Below are 20,384 nucleotides of genomic sequence, written 5' to 3' on the forward strand. Positions count from 1 at the left end.
GGCACCACTAGTGTACTGTGCCTTTTGCTACAGGGGCTCCAGTCCATCAGGGTCTGCATCCACCAACTCACATCACATCAGGTCCACTGCAGAGCTGTTAGATGGTAGTGAGAGTTAGTGGATAGCAAGCAGAGCTGTCTCTAAATTAGGGTTCTAGCAGAAGAAGATACTGAACTATTACCAACACCCTGAGCCATTCATCCCTCTGTAGGATCCATTTCCTAGATGTTGCAAACAGGCCCTGATCCTGAAATTGGATCCATGCTGGCAAATCCCTGCCCTAAATAGGACCTTAGTGATATCAGTGGGGCTCTGCATTGGCATAAGGGTCTGTGTGTATGGATTTGATTTACAGCAGTGAGGGCAAACAGGATCCTAAAATGCTATTTTCTATTTATTGGACAATATTTATTGGACAATTGACTTATGTTGGTTAAAGTAAAGAAAGATATTATCTAAACGCATATGGACCTTCTCTCCCTTGATACTAATTAATTTTAATTTGCCTTATCTTCCAAAGCTATGGTTTACTTATACCTTGCCCAGACATTCTCCTCCTTGCAAATATGAGCTTTGAATATTTCCTGCATTTAGCAATTTTCGCATTACGAAGGCTCTTTGTAAAGAGAAATCTGCCAGGACTGGTTCTCCATGGTGGGATGTGCAACGTGGAGGTTAAGCCAAGCTGCAGAGTCTCATTTATTAACAAAAATAAACCAGGTGGTTCAGCTTTAAACGTAAACATTTAGTTCTGTTTCAAATGTGAAAGTATTTGAGAAGAAACTCACTTTAGCCTTAGGTATTCAGCCATTGCTTCTTCGAAAGCTGCAAGGAATAAAGGAGATTTTAAGAAGAAAGTGCAGTTTGCAGTTTGTTATTTCACAGAGTTAATCTAACGTGTGTGATAATAGGGACATGCAGAGTCACACATTAGAACAGTATTTATAGCTGCCTCAAGAAAACATGTTATCTATTTATGTGCTGCTAAAACATCAAGGCCCTGATGCTCCCTTCCCACAGAGAAGTGCCAGGGAAGGGCAGGGCCGCTGCTACCACTTAGGCGGACTAGGCGGTTGCCTTGGGCGCCAGGATTTGGGGGCGCCAAAAAGCAGTGCCCTCCAATTTTTTTTTCAAGTGTTTGAGCAGCCACTGCCCTGGGAGGGAGAGGGAGTCTGAGCTGCCACTGGCAGCCCAGGGATTCCCCTTGGTCAGTGCACCGCTGCTGGCAGCCCAGGAGTTCCCCTGGGTCAGTGCGCCGCCACCGGCAGCCCAGGAGTTCCCCTGGGTCAGTGCGCCGCCGCCGGCAGCCCAGGAGTTCCTCTGAATCAGCGTGCTGGCAGCCCAGGGGTTCCCCTGAGTCAGTGGGCCGCCAGCAGCCCGGAGGTTCCACTGCGCAGTCGCTGCTTCGCTTCTCCCACCTCGCGGTGCCAATCAGCTGTTTGGAGCCGCAAGCCTGGGAGAAGAATTAGAGCAGGACAGCATGCTCAGAGAGGACGCGGAGTAGAGGTGAGCTAGGGTGGGGAGGTACCGCAGGGCTCCCCGGACCTAGGGGTGAGGAGCGCCCCAGGGCAGAGGGGAGCTGCTGCAGGGCTGGGGGACGCAAGGTGGAAGTTTCGCCTAGGGGGCGAAACTTCCTTGCACCGGCCCTGGGAAAGGGAAAAGTAATCTTAACAACTCTGAGAGGTCCCAGTGGCAGAGTGAGAGTCACATTCTCTCCTCCAGGAGAGGGGCAGGGATGCTTCCTGAAAACCCCATGGGTCTGTGGGCAAAGCAAATCAATTTTGGGTCATCTCTCAGGACAGCCCTATTCTCTTGGAGCCACCTCTCCCATGGCAGTAATGATCCCTAAGGAGAGTTGGAGTCTTCCTGCCATTAGCTACTCTGCCCATAATATATGGAGATATACCTATCTCCTAGAACTGGAAGGGACCCTGAAAGGTCATTGAGTCCAGCCCCCTGCCTTCACTAGCAGGACTAAGTACTGATTTTGCCTCAAATCTCTAAGTGGCCCCCTCAAGGGCTGAGCTCACAACCCTGGGTTTAGGGGGCCAATGCTCAAACCACTGAGCTATCCCTCCACTCATACTGCACAATACCCTCCTCTGTGTACTTCCCCCTACTCCCCCTCCTAATTCACAGCATACTATCCCCATGGCACTTCACAGAGCTCCCCCTCTGCTGTGCTCCCCATCTCAGCGTGAGGGAGGGGACCCTGACGGCCCAAGTGAGGGGGAAATCTCAGAAAGTAGCAGGTGTTTAGCTCTTCCCTAAGACAGAAATGTTCTGCTCCAGTTCACCTTTTCCAGACAAGTCAGTTGACAGTCTGTGAGAATCTTTCCCATCAAATATTTCCAGGGTATATTTTCCCTTATCCGAATCCGTGGGATTCAGTATGTGTAGCCAGATCTGGTCCATTGTACTTCCACTTTTCAACCTCTCGCCACTTTCTAGTCGCTTCTCCCTAAGGAAACAAATTATATCATTTAAACAACATTGAAGTAAAATTGCACAAGTTCTGAGATTAAACTGACTTTTTAGGATCTATTAGTTAGAACAAGAGACTGGGAGCTAGGACTCTGAGGTTCTATTTCTAATGGCCATAGACTCACTGTGGGCAAGTCTCTTAGGGCTGGATTATGAAAGGTATTTAGGCAACTAAACACGCAGAAAGGCACTTAGTGGGATTTTCAAAAGCCCCTGGGTGCCTAAGCCTAAATACCGTTGAAAATTTGGCCCTTCGCCTCCAAATTTTGCCTGGCTGGAAAATTGGTCTATTCTGCAAGAGTGTTGTGAGGCCAAATTATTTAATGTTGGGGAAGAACTTTGATATGCTCAAATAAAAGTGTATAAATGTGAAGCAGGAGTGTAATTCAGTTCTTCAGAGTGGGGTGAGACGGTCATGCAGAGAAGTATAAAACAGCACAGACGAAGTACTTAAAAAATACATCCTCTAATGTCTGTAGCTGAGCTGTCATTTGATAGTATCATTATCATACCAGTGAAATCGTCACCCAGGAGTACTTGTGCAGCAGAAAATAAATAGAACATTACTGGTAACTGACGAGTTCCCACACGCGATTCAGTGTAAAGAGACAGTTGAACTTCAAACCCCTTATCCCCCCGTCCTGCAGTCCTCATTCAGACGAATCCCCCGTTGTTTTCAAGGAGTGCAGGTTTGGGCACAAGGGCCCCAATCCTCAAAGGTATTTTGGCCCCTAACTCCCATTGATTTCAGTGGATGTTAGGAGCCTACATACTTGGAGGATTTCAGCCAATGCACTTTAATTCCATGGCAGATAATACAGACTGTCAATATGTTATGAGCCTTGCTAGCTTATTTGAAGTACATACTTGTGATACCAGGTTGTTTTCATGTAGTCTGTGTAGTACTTCACCTCACTGTAGATTCTGATGCCTTCTGCAGTTGGCTGGACTTTCAGAGGTTTAGCAGAAAGGGCTAAGAAGAGAATTCAAAGACTGGAATTTCACTGGGTGACCAGCCAGTCATTTAAAGAACCCAATGTTTCACCCAGTTTGAAGAACATGGGCAGCTGAAAGCGACAGCATTCCAGCATATGAAGGCTCTACATCTTCCACCCAGCAGAAATGTGCATACTTCCCTGGAGGCCTGGATCCTATGTATAGGAAGTCCCATAGACACATTAGGGCCTTCTCTCAAATTCACCTTCCATTGTTCTAATATTGGGGCAGCCACCAATGATGGGGGTAAAGTAACATTTTTACCACCATGTCATCTAGGCCTGCTCTGAACAGGATTTGTTCTGGTCTACACATGCTGTTAAAGTGCGTTCAGCACTAGGCCAGCTGCACCCGTTGTCAGCAATGGGCACATTCCCTACTATAGACAGGGCCAGAGAAACTTAGGTCTCAGCTCACTTTGATGTTAGAATGTGACAAATGCAGGTGTCTGGGCAGAAATAATAGATCATAGCAACAGTTAAAGAGATAACATTTCCTGCCCTTCAGGGAGGATCAGGTTTCTAAGGTGAAAGACAAGAGTAAAATATATAACTCCTCTCTCTCCCACTGCAGCAGTCCTGCCTTCAGCTCACTTCTCTTCCCTTTCCTCTCATTTCCAGCTGTTTACTAACTGTTCTCCCCACACATCAATTCCCCAAATCCCCCTAAACCCACAGCAGAGTCTAAATGCCTCCTGTTCCCCATTGGCTACATAAAGGAGTTTTACTTCAGAGAGAAAGGAGTGGCTTCTTGATCTGAACAAAGGACAAGCCCAGCCCTGAGACCAGCTTTCTTCCACCATAGGCTAATCACTTTGTCTCCTTCTGCCTCAGTTTCCCCATCTGTACAATAGGGATAATAGTTACATATCTCTGCTAAGTATTATTTTTACACTATGAAGCAGATGAGAAACGGACTTACCACTAATCCTGCAGAGCTCTTTGAGAATATCTTCAAACCCTACACACACAGGAAGAATCTTCAATCAGCCATAAATACATTCACTAGCAGTTTGCATCTGATTCACCAACAGCCTCTTCATATCATAAAAACCTAGAGTGGATGGTACTTATTTTGGTGTGTTTTCCTATTGGTAACTTTCACTGGATAGAAAGTTTTTGCCATTGACTCATTTATTTCTACATGTTGGACATATCTTTCTTTATTCAGATGCTGTCAGCTTCCTTAACATTCAGTGTACACAGTGATGTATCTCACATGGGATACAAATTCACTTATCAGGGTTAAATGATAGATGCCAAATGACATTGCAAGTTTAAAGCCTGGGAAAAAAAGAGTCTCCTGATTCTTGCTGAGTTTAAATGCTTAGAACAGCTTTGAGTTTCACCCCTTCTGTCCCCGCTGCTCGAGAGTTTTATAGCATGATCATCGTTTGAAAAATGACTGTATGGAAGACACTGGGAGGATTGTCAAAATTTACACCCTCTCTAACTTCCAGAAGAATTCACAGCACTGCAAATTAAAATGGGGTTGAAAGTAAAAGTGTTCTTTTTGCACCTTTCATCACTGGTACTAAAGGTTCTGCAATCAGAACTCAGTTTTGGTGAGGCCGCACAATGGAAAACAGTACCCAGTTTGCTCTTCCCTCACTTTTGGGGATCTGCAGAGTTAACAGGAGTTAAAACTTGTGTATGTCAGACATTAAATGAGATATGACAGAGACACATGCAGGGAGTAGCCATGGGATCTGATCCATTGACTTCAGTGGGCTTTGGATCAGGACCATAGTGAGTAAAAAGGGGCTGTTTGTACCTGGTACATTTTCTGATTCTAATCCCACTTTTAAATACTTCTTAGTCTTGAAATGTACAATATACATATATAAGGTATAACAGCCTTCTGTATCAGAGAAGAGAAAAGAGTAGAAAACTCACAAAGTCCACTAGAGATCTCATAATGTAGACCTGATTACATTGGGAAGCATTTATATATTAAAATGATGAGTACTATAGGAAACACTTAAAATAGGTAGAAAGTGTAATTTTAAAGCCGCATTGAAAGCTTGATCACACATATATAAAAGTGTAACATATTGCCTATTAGTACGAAATCATCCTACCTTCCTTACTGAGATCAAGTTCAGTAATGTCTTCTCCTCGGTCATCAGAAACAACCGCTTTGTATATTCCTTTATCCTCTTTGGTAAGCTGGCAAAATATTTTAAAATGGAAATTTCACAGATCACTAAAGTATGGGACAGTTTTGGGCTAGTGAGATCAGAGCTCTGTTTGTAATGTACTGGTGAATTTCCTCCTGTCATTTGGGTGAATTTGGTGAGTTAACATTATTGACTAGAATGAAAGCAGCCCCTTGCAATCTTCCTCTATACAGCTGTACTGATACACATCAATCTCAACCTGCAGGAGCAATGTGTATTGATGGTCCCAGGTCTCATCTGAGCAGAGATTGCCACTCACACTGATGTATATACTGTTTTTTTATAAGGAAATTGCTGATTTGAAATTAAATTGAAAAACTGAGACCAAGCAGTATTTAAACTAACTCTGCACAGACAAAACTCTAGTTCATTAACTCTACCACAGAACCCCCTTCATTCACGTGTTGATGCTCTGTGGGTCAAGGATTCATTGATTTTTAAGGGTAAAAGGACCATTACATCAGCTAGAGTAAGCTCCTGCAGATCACAGGCCATATAATTTCATCCAGTTACTTCTGTATTGAGCCCAATAATTTGTTTAACCAAAGCCTCTCACAGAAAAGCATCCAGTCTTGATCTGAAGACTTCAACAGAAGGAGAATCCACCACTTTTCTTGGGAGTTTGTTCCAATGGTTAATCATTCTCACTGTTAAAAATATGGGCCTTATTTCTACTTTGAATTTCTCTGGCTTTATCTTCCAGCCTTTGTTTTTGTTTCATGCTTTCTTCTGTATTTGAAGAGTGCTTAGCACACTGTGGTTACTGCCAGAAACAAACAGTAAATGCTAATAATAATAATATCTTACTAATATCTACCCACATTTATTGCATGTTGAATTAATATCATGAATGCCCCCAAGTGCATTATGTTTTTCACCTTTTTAATCCGAAGAGTTCCAGCCCCAGTCTGTGGATCATACAGACCATCCAAACGTGCTTTTTTATCCAAGAACCATTTAAAGTTGGTGTCTTTTTTCATGTTTGTTGCCTGTTCGAAGTAAAGATTTAGCAATCAGAATACTGATCTTTCTGAATGCAAGGATGTCTTTCTAATTATGAGACTTCAGCTGTCCCAAGAGATTCCCTTAGTATTAGGTGACGCTTTCCCCCTTGTTTTCCAGAGCTATTAGGATTTACTTCCAGGATCTTGACTTTTATCAGTAGGCAAATATCAGTTGGTTAGAGCAGTCTCCTTAAAATGCACATCTATATTAACAATAGATGGATGCTACTATACACAGTAACAATTGTATGGTAATACTTACCTTGCACGTCAGCAGAACTTCACAATCCTCAGTAACCTTCCACTGCAAATTCTCTATAAAATGAGGACCTACAAGCAAAAAAAGAAAACAAAAAACCAGTCTTGCTCGTCTTTCCTGCAGGTCTCCGCTTTTAATATTATACCATGCAACGGCTCCATCTAGTGGTAAATTGCAGCACTGTCCTTATATTAACTCTTCCAGTTTTATGGCATTTGTATTTTATATGCAGTAGGCACCATAATGTTAGATGTATAACTAAAAAGTTTCCGAGGGCAACAGTTCTTATAGTGACTAACAGGTCTTTTCTTAATATGCTAGTGGATTATGCTTTCCAATTACTCCTTTGATTTAGTGACTGGGTTGAGTGTCAGGTCAATATTGAAAGATTATGGATATTCTGAAGGTGGAGGGCAATGGAACAGATAATGTGTATATATTCCAGTCAGCTCTCCTGATGTGAATTACCTGTGAGCCCAATTAAAAGGCAAATTGATCTATCCATTTTTAATTTGGTTCTGGTGCCAACAATTCAAGAAGGATGTTGACTAATTGGAGAGGGTTCAGAGAAGAGCCATGATAATGACTAAAGGATTAGAAAACCTGCCTTACAGTGATGGACTGAGGGAGCTCAATCTATTTATCTTAACAAAGAGAAGGTTAAGGGGTGACTTGATTACAGTCTATAAGTACCTATATGGGAAACAAATATTTAATAATGGGCTCTTCAGTCTAGCAGAGAAAGGTATAACTCGGTCCATTATCTGGAAGTTGAAGCTAGACAAATTCAGACTGGAAATAAGGTGTAAATTTTTAATGGTGAGAGCAATTAACTATTGGAACAATTTATCAAGGGTTGTGGTGGATTCCCCATCACTAACACTTTTAAAATCAAGATTGGATGTTTTTCTAAAAGATCTGCTCTAGGAATCATTTTGGGGTAGTTCTATATACCTTGTGTTATGCAGCAGGCCAGACTAGATGATCACAAAGGTCTCTCTGGACTTGGAATCTATGAAACAGCTACTCTTTTCCCTGAAAAAGGCTTTTTTATACTCATTATTCATACATCAGCCGCAAGGTAGGGGAATGTACTGCTCCCATTGACAATGAAGATTTCCACATTCTCTGCTTTCTACCAGGAGATAGAGATGGACTTGAATCCCATCTGGATTGGACCTTTTCTGAAACTCAGGCATGTTCAGAGTCAGGGTGTTCATTCAGGGGCCACATGCCTTGAACTATCAAAACAAATCACACTTTGATTTGATTTGATTTTTAATAGCCAGAAAACAGTAACCTAAAATAAAATGCTCTATCTTAGTCCAGCAAGCAGTTTAAATAAGAGTATACCGAAGAGAGCAATTTACGTTTCACTTATTGTTTGGACGCTCAGTAGAATATCCTTGTTTCAGCTTTCACCAACTTTTCACCAGTCCTGACAAAGTCAGTGACCTTGAGGCTATCTTACCTTGCTTTCTTCTCCAGTCTCTCCGCTTAGCAGCAGCCTCCGCCTCAACTTTATCAAAACCTGAAAGAAAAAACAGTGACAGATACAGTCAACAAAAGGTAATTGAAACAACTATTACAACCCCTCTCCCTGTAACATGGTATAGATTCCTAACCAGGAAGGATGTTCCTCTAAAACACGTACAGTGTATCTCTAAGAGCCATCTCTCCACAGTTATACTCTGTTCTTCTGTATAGAATCCTTGGCAAGGTCAGCTCTATTAGCTTTTCATGCTGCTAGAAGCTCAGAATGTAATATTTATTTTCAAGAAAATACAGTGAATTTGCTTTTAAGAGCTGATTTTTAGGCATTGGAAGCTCCCGTCGGTTTAAAAGAGAGTTTTCTGGGGTATACAAAGAATACAGGATTGAGTCCTTGAACTTGCAACTTTTCAAGGGAGAAGTATTAGAAATACAGTTTCAGGCATCGAGAGACTCAATCCAATAAGATTAAGGACAATTGCCAAACTGTTTTAAAATGAGAACGGTCAAATAAAGCTACAGTATTATTTAGGGAAGAATTTAGACTGGAAAAACTGCAACTTGCTGTTCATAAAGAGCCAAAATGTTTCTGTACATTAGCATAAACGGGCCTATCTGTTCACCTTACTGTTTACCTTACAGAGCCATATGGACTTTCTCTATTCACTGCAGTTTCTTTATTATTCAGATTTAATTATTAACATCCTTGAATTTTCAGGCCAATATTATGATAAGATAAAAAGACTAAAAATCACAGTACACACCATCAACCTCTATGCGTCAATAGATAGTTTGTTGTGAGGGAATTATGTGTATACAGCAAATAAAGAAGAAAATATATGAACACAGATCCATGGCTGTGATGCCCTATCAGGGCCAAAGATTATTATCCAGGACTCCAAATGTAAAACCAAAGGCTTGGATCTGTGCTAAAGAGCCATTCAGATAGTTTCTACAGGAAGACTGGTTCTGGCCATTGAATAAATTTATTAAAATAAATACGTGATACCTTCAATCACTACCCACAGTATAACTGTGGGAAACCATTTGTGGTCATTAGTTGGCACTCTCTCTAAGGGTCTGATCCAAAACCTACTGAAGTCAGTAGAAAACCTCCCACCGAGTTCAGTGGGCTTTGGATTAAGTCCTGAATCTCTACTTACTGTCATCAACGAGAGCCAGAGTGAACTGGTTTTTAGCTTTTCCATCTTGCAGCTGGGCTGTGTATGTTCCCTTGTCATCATCACAGAAGTCCTGGATTATTAGTTCTATAAGGCCGTTTGCTCTGTCAAAGTTTATCTTATGTGTCTACGTAAAACAAAGTATTGGGGGTAAATTGGTCAGTTTTTCATAGGGAAATTATTCCAGCACCAAATCCCGGCCCCATGTCTTCTTCAACATAGAGCCTGGCTGGAGCTACAGATCTTAACTTCACTCTACACCTGTAGAGCCATCCTGGTATATTTCCCCTGGCTACCTGTGGTATATCTGCACTGCCTATAAAAGGTATATTCTTAACTCAGGTTAGCCAACTTGGGTAAAAATAGCAGTGAAGACATGGCAGCGTGGTTCTTAATTCGAGATAGCAGCTCAAGTGAAACCCTGTAAGGGAGCCTGGGGTAGAACTTGAGTTGCTAACCCAAGTTAGAAGTCGAGTTTCCATGTTTTCATTGCTATTTTAACCCAAGTTAAGAATGTACCTTTTTTTGCAGTGTAGACACACCCAGGGCTACAATGGGGCCAACAAACCCTCTCCCTCCCCATGCCCATCTCTTACTCTGGTGTAATCATGGTCCAGGATTTGACTCCCAAATGAATTTTGTTTTCTATTAAAAAGTCCATATGCATTTGTTTACTAGGTTTGCATATCAATGCAGGGGAACCTACTTGTGGCAGGGTGTTTCTGCAGAGAACACAGCCTAAGAGGTTTCCACTATAACACATGGTACAATAGATTCTCCCTTGCTGTGTATTAAACCTTCCAACTCGCCAGGATTCTATGCGATCACATGGATTTTTATGTAATGAAAAAGTGCTCTTGAAAGCAGCTGCCATGTGTTGCAAGTAGTCACTCCTCTGGGTGGTAGCTAGGGTAACACATCCACCCCATGGCACTATGCACTCACTAATATACCATGAACTTTTATATACACACACTCTTAAATCCATCAGATGTTCAAAAATGTTAGCTGTCATCATTAGTCGTGGTCAACCTGTTTGCTGCAAGCAAATATTAGCAATACAAAGAGCTTGACATGCACTGTTTAATCATGCATTACCACTTAAATTATACAGTCGAGAAAAGATAGTGATTGCATATGAAAAGCCTCAAAGAATGTTGCTAGACACTTTCTGTCTCTGGAGAACACATGGCAACGAAGGCTAGGAGAGGCTTTGGGTTTTGCCTATCACAAAACACCCATGACTTTGTTATTTTGACATTGTTAGACTTCATTTGAACCACAGGTGAATAGTTCCATAATCCTTTTCTTAATTCTGAACCGTCCAGTCCCCCAGAGTAAATACTTTTAAAACCATATATAGCATTAGGTTCTGGGATGGGAGGGCTAAAAAGGGGTTAATATGTTCTTTTAAATGTACAATGCAAGAGTACTTTGTGATACATGGTGCAATGTTATTTTCAATGTCTGCAATTTGGAAATGGGTTGCATGCATCTGCTCTCAAAAGCCAGAAGATTTATACACAGCCAACTCAAAGACGAGTGTGAAAACCAGCCAGGCTTGTTGTGTAGGACAGAAGGGGCAGCATTAACCCTTCCCCTCATTTAACTGGCAAAGACAGTATTTCTTAGCACATGCTTACACCAGGGCTAAATGACTCATGGGGGATTGGATTCTTTGGTGCACCAAGCTCGCTTATAATGTAAAGTGAACTTAAAATGGTTGGAGATTGTCCCTGGAGAGCCCCCCTGTTCAGGGAGAATGTCTGCTAGTGCAAAGCTGATAGATGTGGCTCTGCAGCCTAACTGTGTCATATTCTTCATTGCTGCTCCCAACTCCCTTCTCAGTATAAGGAGAGGTAGGGTGTGTGTCAGGAATAGGGATGGGAAGGGGTCAGGGTGGAGTGAAGTTCTGTCATGCTCAGTTCTCTGCTGGCACAAGATGCCCAATGGACATTACATCAGTGGCTTTAAACTAATGCTGGGACTTGACAGCTGAGAATCTGGGAGCAGTGTCTGGCTCTCTGTCAGACCACTGGAGCTCTGCTGAGGCACAGTGTGGAATCAAGCCCAGAGTCTTCGAAAAGAAGCATAAAAATACATGATGGGGAACAATAGGCTTCTGAATCTGTGATCTAATCTGAACTCTGGTTTCATAGAGCCAATCTAGCCCATTGTGAATACGGGTCAGAGGAAGTCACGCACACATTGGGAGTTTAGAATCAACACACGTACTGGAGTGCTTGAAAGCTCCTTCCCATTGAAGATTAAATGCAGCTCTGCCTCTGGTGACAGCTTTTCCACCTCCAGCCACAGACGCACTTCTCCTTTCTCAAGGACATCGATGTTCCACCCGGAGATCAGCTCAATCACTGGAAGGAGAGGGAATGTGGCGCGTTAAGGTTGAGGATTTAGGATAAAATCCTGATCCAATCGGTATCAGACGGAGTTTAGATATTGATCTCAATGAGGTCAGGATTTCACCCTTACTATGCATTATATCTGAATCTGAATCCTTCCCGTGCTATCAGATGTCACTCAGGGCAGAACAAGGCTCCTCCATCCCTGTCTATCATGTCTTTGCTGGAATGACTACCGTACTGTCTTTCCATAACTTAGTTTTGAATGGCCTATCATTCAACCCCCAGCCTGGAGGGCCAGTGGATGGCTCTTCATCTGGTCCCCCCCGTTGACCTGTCCAGCTTGGGTGGCCCTACCAAGAGATCGAAGTCCTGTTGTCATAGCTCCCAGGGTCACTGGCACACAAAAGTCTTCCCACAGTCCCCAGGAAAGTCTGTGTATGCTGGTCCCAAATGCCAGTTGCCACTAGTTCAACTTACATGGGTTTCTGATTTCATGACTAATTTTCCGCAATTTGTCCAGTTCTGAAAATGCAAAAAACAGCACAGGACTTAGGTCAGTAAAGCCAAACTGAAACCAAAACTCATTACCAATTTATCTTGTTAACAGACCCTTCATCATCCAGGTCAAGTAGTCCTTAAAAGGTACAAAACAAGTCATAGCTGAAGGGTTTAGAAGAAGCTGGGAAAATAATATCCAGTGCTGATGGCATCAGTTAGAGAAACAGCTTTTAAAAAAGCCTAAATTACTGTAATATTGTGGTAATATGCAAAACTCTGAGGCCTAGTAATAATAATAATGGAGATATACCTATCTCATAGAGCTGGAAGGGACCTTGAACGGTCATCTAGTCCAGCCCCTTGCCTTCACTTGCAGGACCAAGTACTGATTTTGCCCTAGCTTGCCCCCTCAAAGATTAAACTCACAACCCTGGGTTTAGCAAGCCAATGCACAAACCACTGAGCTATCCCTCCCCGCAAAATTAGGTTGGTTTATCTATGTTGGCCAGATGTTTGAAATATCCACATCCCTGAGCAGTGTTGTTAAGACAATCTAAATCCCCACGTAGACAGCAGTAGGTCGACAGAGGAATTTTTCTATCGACCTAGCTACTGCCTCTCAAGGAAGTGGATTAGCTACGCTGATGGGAGGGGTTCTCCTGTTGGCATAAGTAGTGGCTGTGGCACTGCAGCATTTTAAGCCCTGAGGCTATGAGAACATTTCCTTTCTGATGCCGTATGTCATGACCTTCAAGTTCTCATACCACAGAAGTAATCAGTCACATCTGGCCATTTAAAGGATAGAAAATCTCCTTTCTATTGCCATTATATGGCACCACTTCATCTCCTAAAGGTCTAGGAAGAGTTTTTGCTCAGCCATTTGGAGTTAACAAATTACAGCACATGGGAAGATTTTTGTAATTATGGATTTTTACCTTCCTGGGTTAAAGTATGGCTGGCTGAGATCTCATCATCTACATCAGTTACTTCCACTGAATATGTCCCCAGATCCTTTTCTGATGCATTTTTCAGTATGATCTTAGATCTTAAAGAAGAAAAAGAAACACATTAGGAGACTGTCTAAAATAGGGTTATTTGAGAGGAGAATGCAACAAAGTTTGTAAATCTAGAGGAGCAAACGTAGTAATTTGAATGCAACAGTGGGGGTAGCACAGCCAAAATGTCTTAAAGCCTCAGCCAGGGCTGACTCTAGGTTTTTTGCTGCCCCAAGCAAAACAAATTTTGCCTGCCCCCACTCCAGCCCCGGGCTCCCCCCCCGCACCCGACTGCTGCCCCAGCCCTGTGCTCTCCCCACCTACCTGCACCCCCTGCTGCCCCAGCCCTGGTCTCTCACCCCCCCACCTGCACCCCCTGTCACCACAGCCCTGGGCTCTCCCCTCACACACCTTGTGCCACCCCAGCTCTGCGCTCCCCTCTTCCCCCCCACCATTGTCCCCCCACCCACACACCTACTGCCGCCCCAGCCCTGGGCTCTGCCCCCTCCATCCGCACCCCCTGCCGCCCCAGTCCTGTGCTCTTCCCCACCCACCTGCACCCTCCTTCCGCCCCAGCCCTGGGTCACTGGTAACTCGTTCCCATGGCGGGTCATTCAGCAGGAATTTTGGATGTGCACAGAACACAGACAGAATTGGTTCCCATATGGTTACAGAACTGCAGTAAAGTGGAACAATTTTCAGCTTGTGTGATTGGAGGATATCTGGATGCATATTATAAGACTGTCCTCCATAAATGAGGAAAAGTTGAGATGCCTTTATTGTTCTTTTGTTCCACTCTTTGTTTCTATGGGGAATTTGCCAGTGTAATATCACTGTCTTCCTTTTAAACAAATACAACTAAAAAAAAAAAAAAAAAGGCAATGGCTGTTGTAAATAGCAATTCCAGTCCTAAAAACCACTGGGAAGCATTTCTTGCTCAATTTTATCCTACTTTTTCTACAGCAAGTTACAGTGGATCAGTATATTTGATTTGGGAGAAATAAAGTAACAGCTGCCCAAATTGAGCTTGAGCACTCCTGAATTTTGAGGTGTTCAAATCTGGAAGGCAGGTGCTAGATTCCCTTTCTCAATATTAGCTAAATCTGGAAAGGAAAAGTCAATTTCTACTTCCATGGCTCAGAAGTGGAAATCCTCCTACGTGCCTGGCATCGTATCTAAAGCTGCCCAGGTCGAATAGAGCCTCCCCTCCCTTACTTTTCATTTTAAATTCTAGTGGGATCCACATACCTCCCTTGCTAGGCTTCAGATAAAGAGGGGCACTGTCCATTTAGTCCATCCAATTCTTTCTTTGGAGGCTGCAAGGTGAGGTCACACCAGTATCTCTAATCCAGTCTGGGGAAGTCTTCTGAAGGGGATATCTGGGCCAAAGCCTTCTACTCGTTGAGCACACTTGTTCCCCATTCACAGTGCCACCCCGCTCCAGCAGTGAGATCTCCATAGACAGCAAGCTGCAGCATGAGGTTTCAGCTACCATACTCCCTCCCCCTCCCTTTCCTGTTGATAGCGGCCAAGGGAATGCTGGGAAATGTAATTCTTTCCCTGCTCCAGGGCTGGCTCTATAGGCAGGGAGCTAACCAAGGAACTACAGCTCCCAGGGCCCCCTGTTGGTTCTCAGCTCCCAGGCTGGATCTGTGCCGGCTGCCGCCCCTGCAAATGGGCTGCCCCAAGCACCTGCTTGCTTTGCTGGTGCCTAGAGCCACCCCTGGCCTCAGCAAAAAAACAACTCTGATTCTTCCTTTCTGTGATGCTCTAGGCCTAACTGAGCTCCACACATCATGGGCTGTGCATTTGGAAGTCAGGATAGTGGTCCAGATTTGCTTGGGAAATAGAAGCAATGGGCCAAATTCATCCCTGGTATAACATCAGCAGTGTTGTCTGGAGTTCCTAATGAGATTGGGAGTTTGGGTTCATTTTCAGATGTGTCATAAATGTGCAAATGTTCATCTGAGGTTTGAAGGGCGAGAGGAAGGATCTTACATTTTCTATCTGGTTCTTCAACCATCTCTAATGGAGAGGTTGAATGTTTGGGTTGGGAGGTTGAAAGCTTTGCTTTCCGTGGTTTCTCTGGAAAATATTTTGTCCTGATGATTTTCCCAGGTTTAGTGTGTAAACAGCCGTCTGCCCCACCTTCCAATGCTCATTTTTCCAATGTGCCCGGCCCACTTACTTGTTGCCTTTATCTTCAATTTTGACTCGATTAGGATCTGGAGGTCCCTCATAATCCTTTGACCAGATAAATTCAGAAGAGTCACACATATCAGGAGTTTCAAAAGCCATGTAAACAAAGCCCTCTTTGTCCACTCCCAGTTCAATCTCATTTGTGCCTGCATAAGAGAAACAAAATTTTGGAAACATTAGAAAAAAATTTCTAATTATAAAGATAGTTAAGCACTGGGATAAGCTTCCGAGGGACGTTGTGAAATAAGAACATAATGGCCATACTGAGTCAGACCAACAGTCCATTTAGCCCAGTATCTTGTCTTCTGACTTTGGCCAGTGCCAGATGCTTCAGAGGGAATGAACAGAACAGGGCAGTTTTCAATGACCCATCCTCTGTCATCCAGTTCCAGCTTCTGGCATTTGGAGGTTTAGGGATACCCAGAGCATGGGGTCCCTGACCATCTTGGCTAATAGCCATTGATGGACCTATCCTTCAGGAACATATCTAATTCTTTTCTGAACCCAGCTAAATTTTTGGCTTTCGCAACATCCCATGGCAATGAGTTCCACACATTGTGTGAAGAAGTACTTTCTTTTTTTGCTTTAAACCTGCTGCCTATTAATTTCTTTGGGTGACCCCCTAGTTCTTGTGTTATGTGAGGGGGTAAGTAACACTTTTTTAATTCACTTTCTCCACACCATTCATGATTTTATAGACCTCTATCATATATTCCCCTTACTTGTCTTTTTCCTTAGATGAACAGTTCCAGTATTGTTTATCTCTTTCTATGGAAGCTGTATTCCACACCCCTAATCATTTTTGTTGACCTTCTCTGCACCTTTTCCAATTCTAATATATGTTTTTTGAGATTATGATGACCAGAACTACATGCAGTATTCAAGGTGTGGGCATACCATGGATTTATATAGTGGTATTATGATATTTTCTGTTTTATTATCTATCCCAGGGGTAGGCAACCTATGGCATGCATGCCGCCTTTGGCACACGAGCTGATTTTCAGTGGCACTCACACTGCCTGGGTCCTGGCCACCAGTTCGGAGGGCTCTGCATTTTAATTTAATTTTAAATGAAGCTTCTTAAACATTTAAAAAACCTTATTTACTTTACATACAACAATAGTTTAGCTATATATTATAGACTTATAGAAAGAGACCTTCTAAAAACCTTAAAATGTATTACTGGCATGCAAAACCTTAAATTAGAGTGAATAAATGAAGACTTGGCACACCACTTCTGAAAGGTTGCCGACCGTTGATCTATCCCTTTCTTATTGGTTCCTAATATTGTTAGCTTTTTGACTGCCGCTGCACATTGAGTGGATGTTTTCAGAGAACTATTGACATTGATGCCAAGATTTTTCGTGCGTGGTAACAGTTAATTTAGACCCTATCATTTTGTATGTATAGTTGGGATTATTTTTTCCCAATGTGCATTATTTTGTATTTATCAACATACATTGAATTTCATCTGCCATTTTGTCACCCAGTTTTGTTAGATCCCTTTGTACAATTTGCTGTCAGATTTGGATTTAACTATCATGAGTAATTTTATATCATCTGCAAATTTTGCCACTTCACTATTCACCCTTTTTTCCAGATCATTTATAAATATATTGCACAGCACAGATCCCCGCGCTGATCTTTGAGGGACCCGCTGTTTACCTATCTCCATTGTTACCATTTATTCCTTCCCTTTGTTTCCTATCTTTGAACCTCTTACTAATCCATGAAAGGACCTTCCCTCTTATCCCAGGACTGCCTACTTTGCTTAAGAACCTTTGGTGAGGCTTTTTGAAAGTCCAAGTACACTATATCCACTGGTTCACCTTTGTCCGCATATTTGCTGGTACCCTCAAAGAGTTCTAATTGATTGGTGAGGCATGATTTCCCTTTACAAATGCTGTGTTGACTCTTCCCCAGCATATCATGTTTATCTATGTGTCTAGTAAAGAACAGAATTATCATAGTTTTAACAAATTTGCCTGGTACTGAAGTTAGGCTTACCAGCCTGTAATTGCCAGGATCGCCTCTAGAGTCTTTTTCAAAAATCAGTATTACATTAGCTACCCTCCTGTCATCTGCAATAGAGGCTGATTTAAGTGATAGGTTACATACTGTTAATAGTTCTGCAATTTCATATTTTAGTTCTTTCAGAACTCTTGGGTGAATACTATCTAGTCCTGGTGACTTATTACTGTTTAATTTATCTGTTTGTTCAAAAACCTCCTCTCTTGACAACTCAGTCTGGGACAGTTCCTCACATTTGTCCCGTCAAAAGAATGCCTCAGCTGTGGGAGTCTCCCCTACATCCTCTGCAGTGAAGGCCAATGCAAAGAATTCATTTAGCTTCTTTACATCAGCCTTGTCTTCCTTGAGTGCTCCTTTAGTGCCTCAGTCATCCAGCGCCCATACTGACAATTTTGCAGGCTTCTTGCTTCTGATCTACTTAAAAATACTGTGCTGTTAGTTTTTGTGTCTTTAGTTAGTTGCTCTTCAGATTCTTTCTTGGCCTGCTTTATTTTACTTTTACACTTGACTTGCTAGCGTTCATGCTCCTTTCTATTTTCCTCACTTGGTTTTGACCTCAAATTTCTAAAGGATGCCTTTTTCTCCTCTAACTGCCTCTTTTACTCTTTTTTTTTTTTTTGGTTCTTCTGCTATTTTTTTATTTGAGGTATATATTTAGTTTGAGCCTCTATGGTGTTTTTATATAGTCTCCTTGCAGTTTGCAGGCATTTCACCCTTGTTGATGGTTCCTTTTAATTTCCATTTAACTACCTTCCTCATTTTTGTGTGGTTCCCTTTATTGAAGTTGAATGCTACGTGGTGGGGTTTTTTTGGTATTTTTCCTCTACAGAGATGCTCTTTAATCTTGTCACTCCATTTGCTATTGTTAAAAATAAATAAAAAAGGAACTAAACATTTAATAAGCAGATTTTTATCAGAGTATTAATAAGATTTTTAGAGAAACCTGTCTTGGTGTACCCCATTAAAAATCACAGCACAGCATCTCTGAGATATGTAGCAAACCCCCCTCCTGTGGATGCTTGGGCTGTTGTGATAAACAGTTTTTTCCCCTAAAGCAAAGGGTTAAATTCATCCTTGGTATAACTGCACTGAAATGAAATAAAATGAGTTTATGCCAGGGCTAAATTAATCTCATTTAGCAGGACAGAACGGACTACATCCATGCAGACTGAAAAACAAAATGGGACCAGTTTTATTGCACATGGTCCAACTGTGAAGCATGTTAATATGCACTAAGCAAGCCAGCTGGTCCGTTATACTTAATTCAGCCTCAGTGTGGGAGGCTGGACTAGAGGATCTTTTAAGATTCCCCCCCTCCCAGCCCTACTCTCTTGTGATTCTGTTTGCACTGCAGGTGTAGTGGGTACTCTCACACACATTGCAAACTTTTATCATAGCACAAGATGAACTGTAAACTTAGCTAATCAGTAGTGAGAAAGGATAGTCCATTGGGTAGGACACTCACCTTACACTGGGGAAACCTGTGTTCAAGTCCCTGCTCTACCATGGACTTGTGTGTGAAGTATAGCAAATCACTGAGTGTCTCTGTGCTACAGGGAAATCTAGCATTTCCCTACTTCACAGCATACTGCAAGGAAGGATAAAAATGTTAGAGATTGTGAGGTGCTCAGACCCTATGGTAACAGAGACTGGAGATGTAGCTAGAATACTCTGTTTTCCCTTCACACCACAGCCTGCACAATTGACCCTAGTGTCTTTTTATTGAGAGGCACTCAACCAAGACAGAATTTGTTCACTCTCAGGTTCATACCTGGTTTGGTTTCAACCACCACAGGATCCGAGGGGATGGAAGGTGGACCAATCCCTGCCTTGTTCAATGCCCGTACTCGGAAAATATAGCATTTCCCCGTCTCCAGGTCAGAAACCTGCAGAAACCCAATATAACGAATGAACACCATACTAAATAATAAGGAATGCTTGCCTGCTAGGCTTATATACAAACCCTCATGTGGGTGCTGGCTGTCGGCTGCTTATTTAGTTGCTTCCATTCCTCTGACCCCTCTTCGCAGACATCAATGTAATATCCAGTGACTGGACCTGTTCCTGTATACAACGGTGCTTCCCAGTGCAGCATCAGGTTTGCGTCCCGCACCTCGGTGAACCTCACATCATAGGGGGGGCCTGTTTGGATGAAGGGCAGACTGTCAAACTGGGACATCAGAACTGATGATGCAGTAACGTGCCTCTGGTGTGAGACTCAGATCGCAGGGTTGGGGCAACGAATGAATGATGGGCTCAGAAGAGGTCCTTCCTCCAGCAGGATTTGTATGAAAGTGGCCATGTTGTCCTGTTTAACATCGTTTGTAATGATGTAACATACAGAGAGCTTTACATAGTGCATCAGGGTTCCCCATTCTCTGGCAACAGGATTCCAGAGCATAGGGCTCCCAACTGGCTACATGGCATAGTGTAGCAATGATCCTTCTTCTTCTTTATTATCTGTATTACTGTAGCACCATTATGGACTAGGGTCACATGGTGCTAAGCGCTGTACAAACAGAACAAAAAGATGATTCCTGTTCCATAGGGCTTCTCCTCATGATCTGAGGAAGAGCTCTCAGCGCCTGAGGTGCCTGCTTTATTTTGTAGCAGATGACTTTTCTTTTTCTTTTGTTCCTTTAATACAGTCCCAGGAAACAGATGGCCCAAAGGTAACAGGCCATGTGGATCTGCACCTCTGTGC

The 20,384-nt window shown here is 42.7% G+C and overlaps 1 protein-coding gene across 1 annotated transcript in view; it reads right to left on the reverse strand.

Moving 5' to 3' along the window:
* The window catches only part of MYOM3 (myomesin 3), a 57,085-nt gene that overhangs the window by 5,182 nt on the left and 31,519 nt on the right, over positions 1-20,384 (reverse strand). Inside the window, exons 20-34 of the mRNA XM_030539207.1 lie at positions 19,644-19,822; positions 19,452-19,566; positions 15,639-15,795; positions 13,391-13,500; positions 12,435-12,479; positions 11,830-11,966; positions 9,577-9,721; positions 8,394-8,453; positions 6,926-6,993; positions 6,538-6,648; positions 5,561-5,648; positions 4,402-4,440; positions 3,352-3,457; positions 2,298-2,461; positions 789-825 (exon numbers count right to left, since the gene is read on the reverse strand). Coding sequence (XP_030395067.1) covers positions 789-825; positions 2,298-2,461; positions 3,352-3,457; positions 4,402-4,440; positions 5,561-5,648; positions 6,538-6,648; positions 6,926-6,993; positions 8,394-8,453; positions 9,577-9,721; positions 11,830-11,966; positions 12,435-12,479; positions 13,391-13,500; positions 15,639-15,795; positions 19,452-19,566; positions 19,644-19,822 — 1,561 coding nt within the window. The remainder of the gene's footprint in view (positions 1-788; positions 826-2,297; positions 2,462-3,351; positions 3,458-4,401; positions 4,441-5,560; positions 5,649-6,537; positions 6,649-6,925; positions 6,994-8,393; positions 8,454-9,576; positions 9,722-11,829; positions 11,967-12,434; positions 12,480-13,390; positions 13,501-15,638; positions 15,796-19,451; positions 19,567-19,643; positions 19,823-20,384) is intronic.

This window comes from Gopherus evgoodei, chromosome 20 (assembly GCF_007399415.2).
Source record: "Gopherus evgoodei ecotype Sinaloan lineage chromosome 20, rGopEvg1_v1.p, whole genome shotgun sequence".
In the NCBI taxonomy this organism is placed as follows: domain Eukaryota; kingdom Metazoa; phylum Chordata; order Testudines; family Testudinidae; genus Gopherus; species Gopherus evgoodei.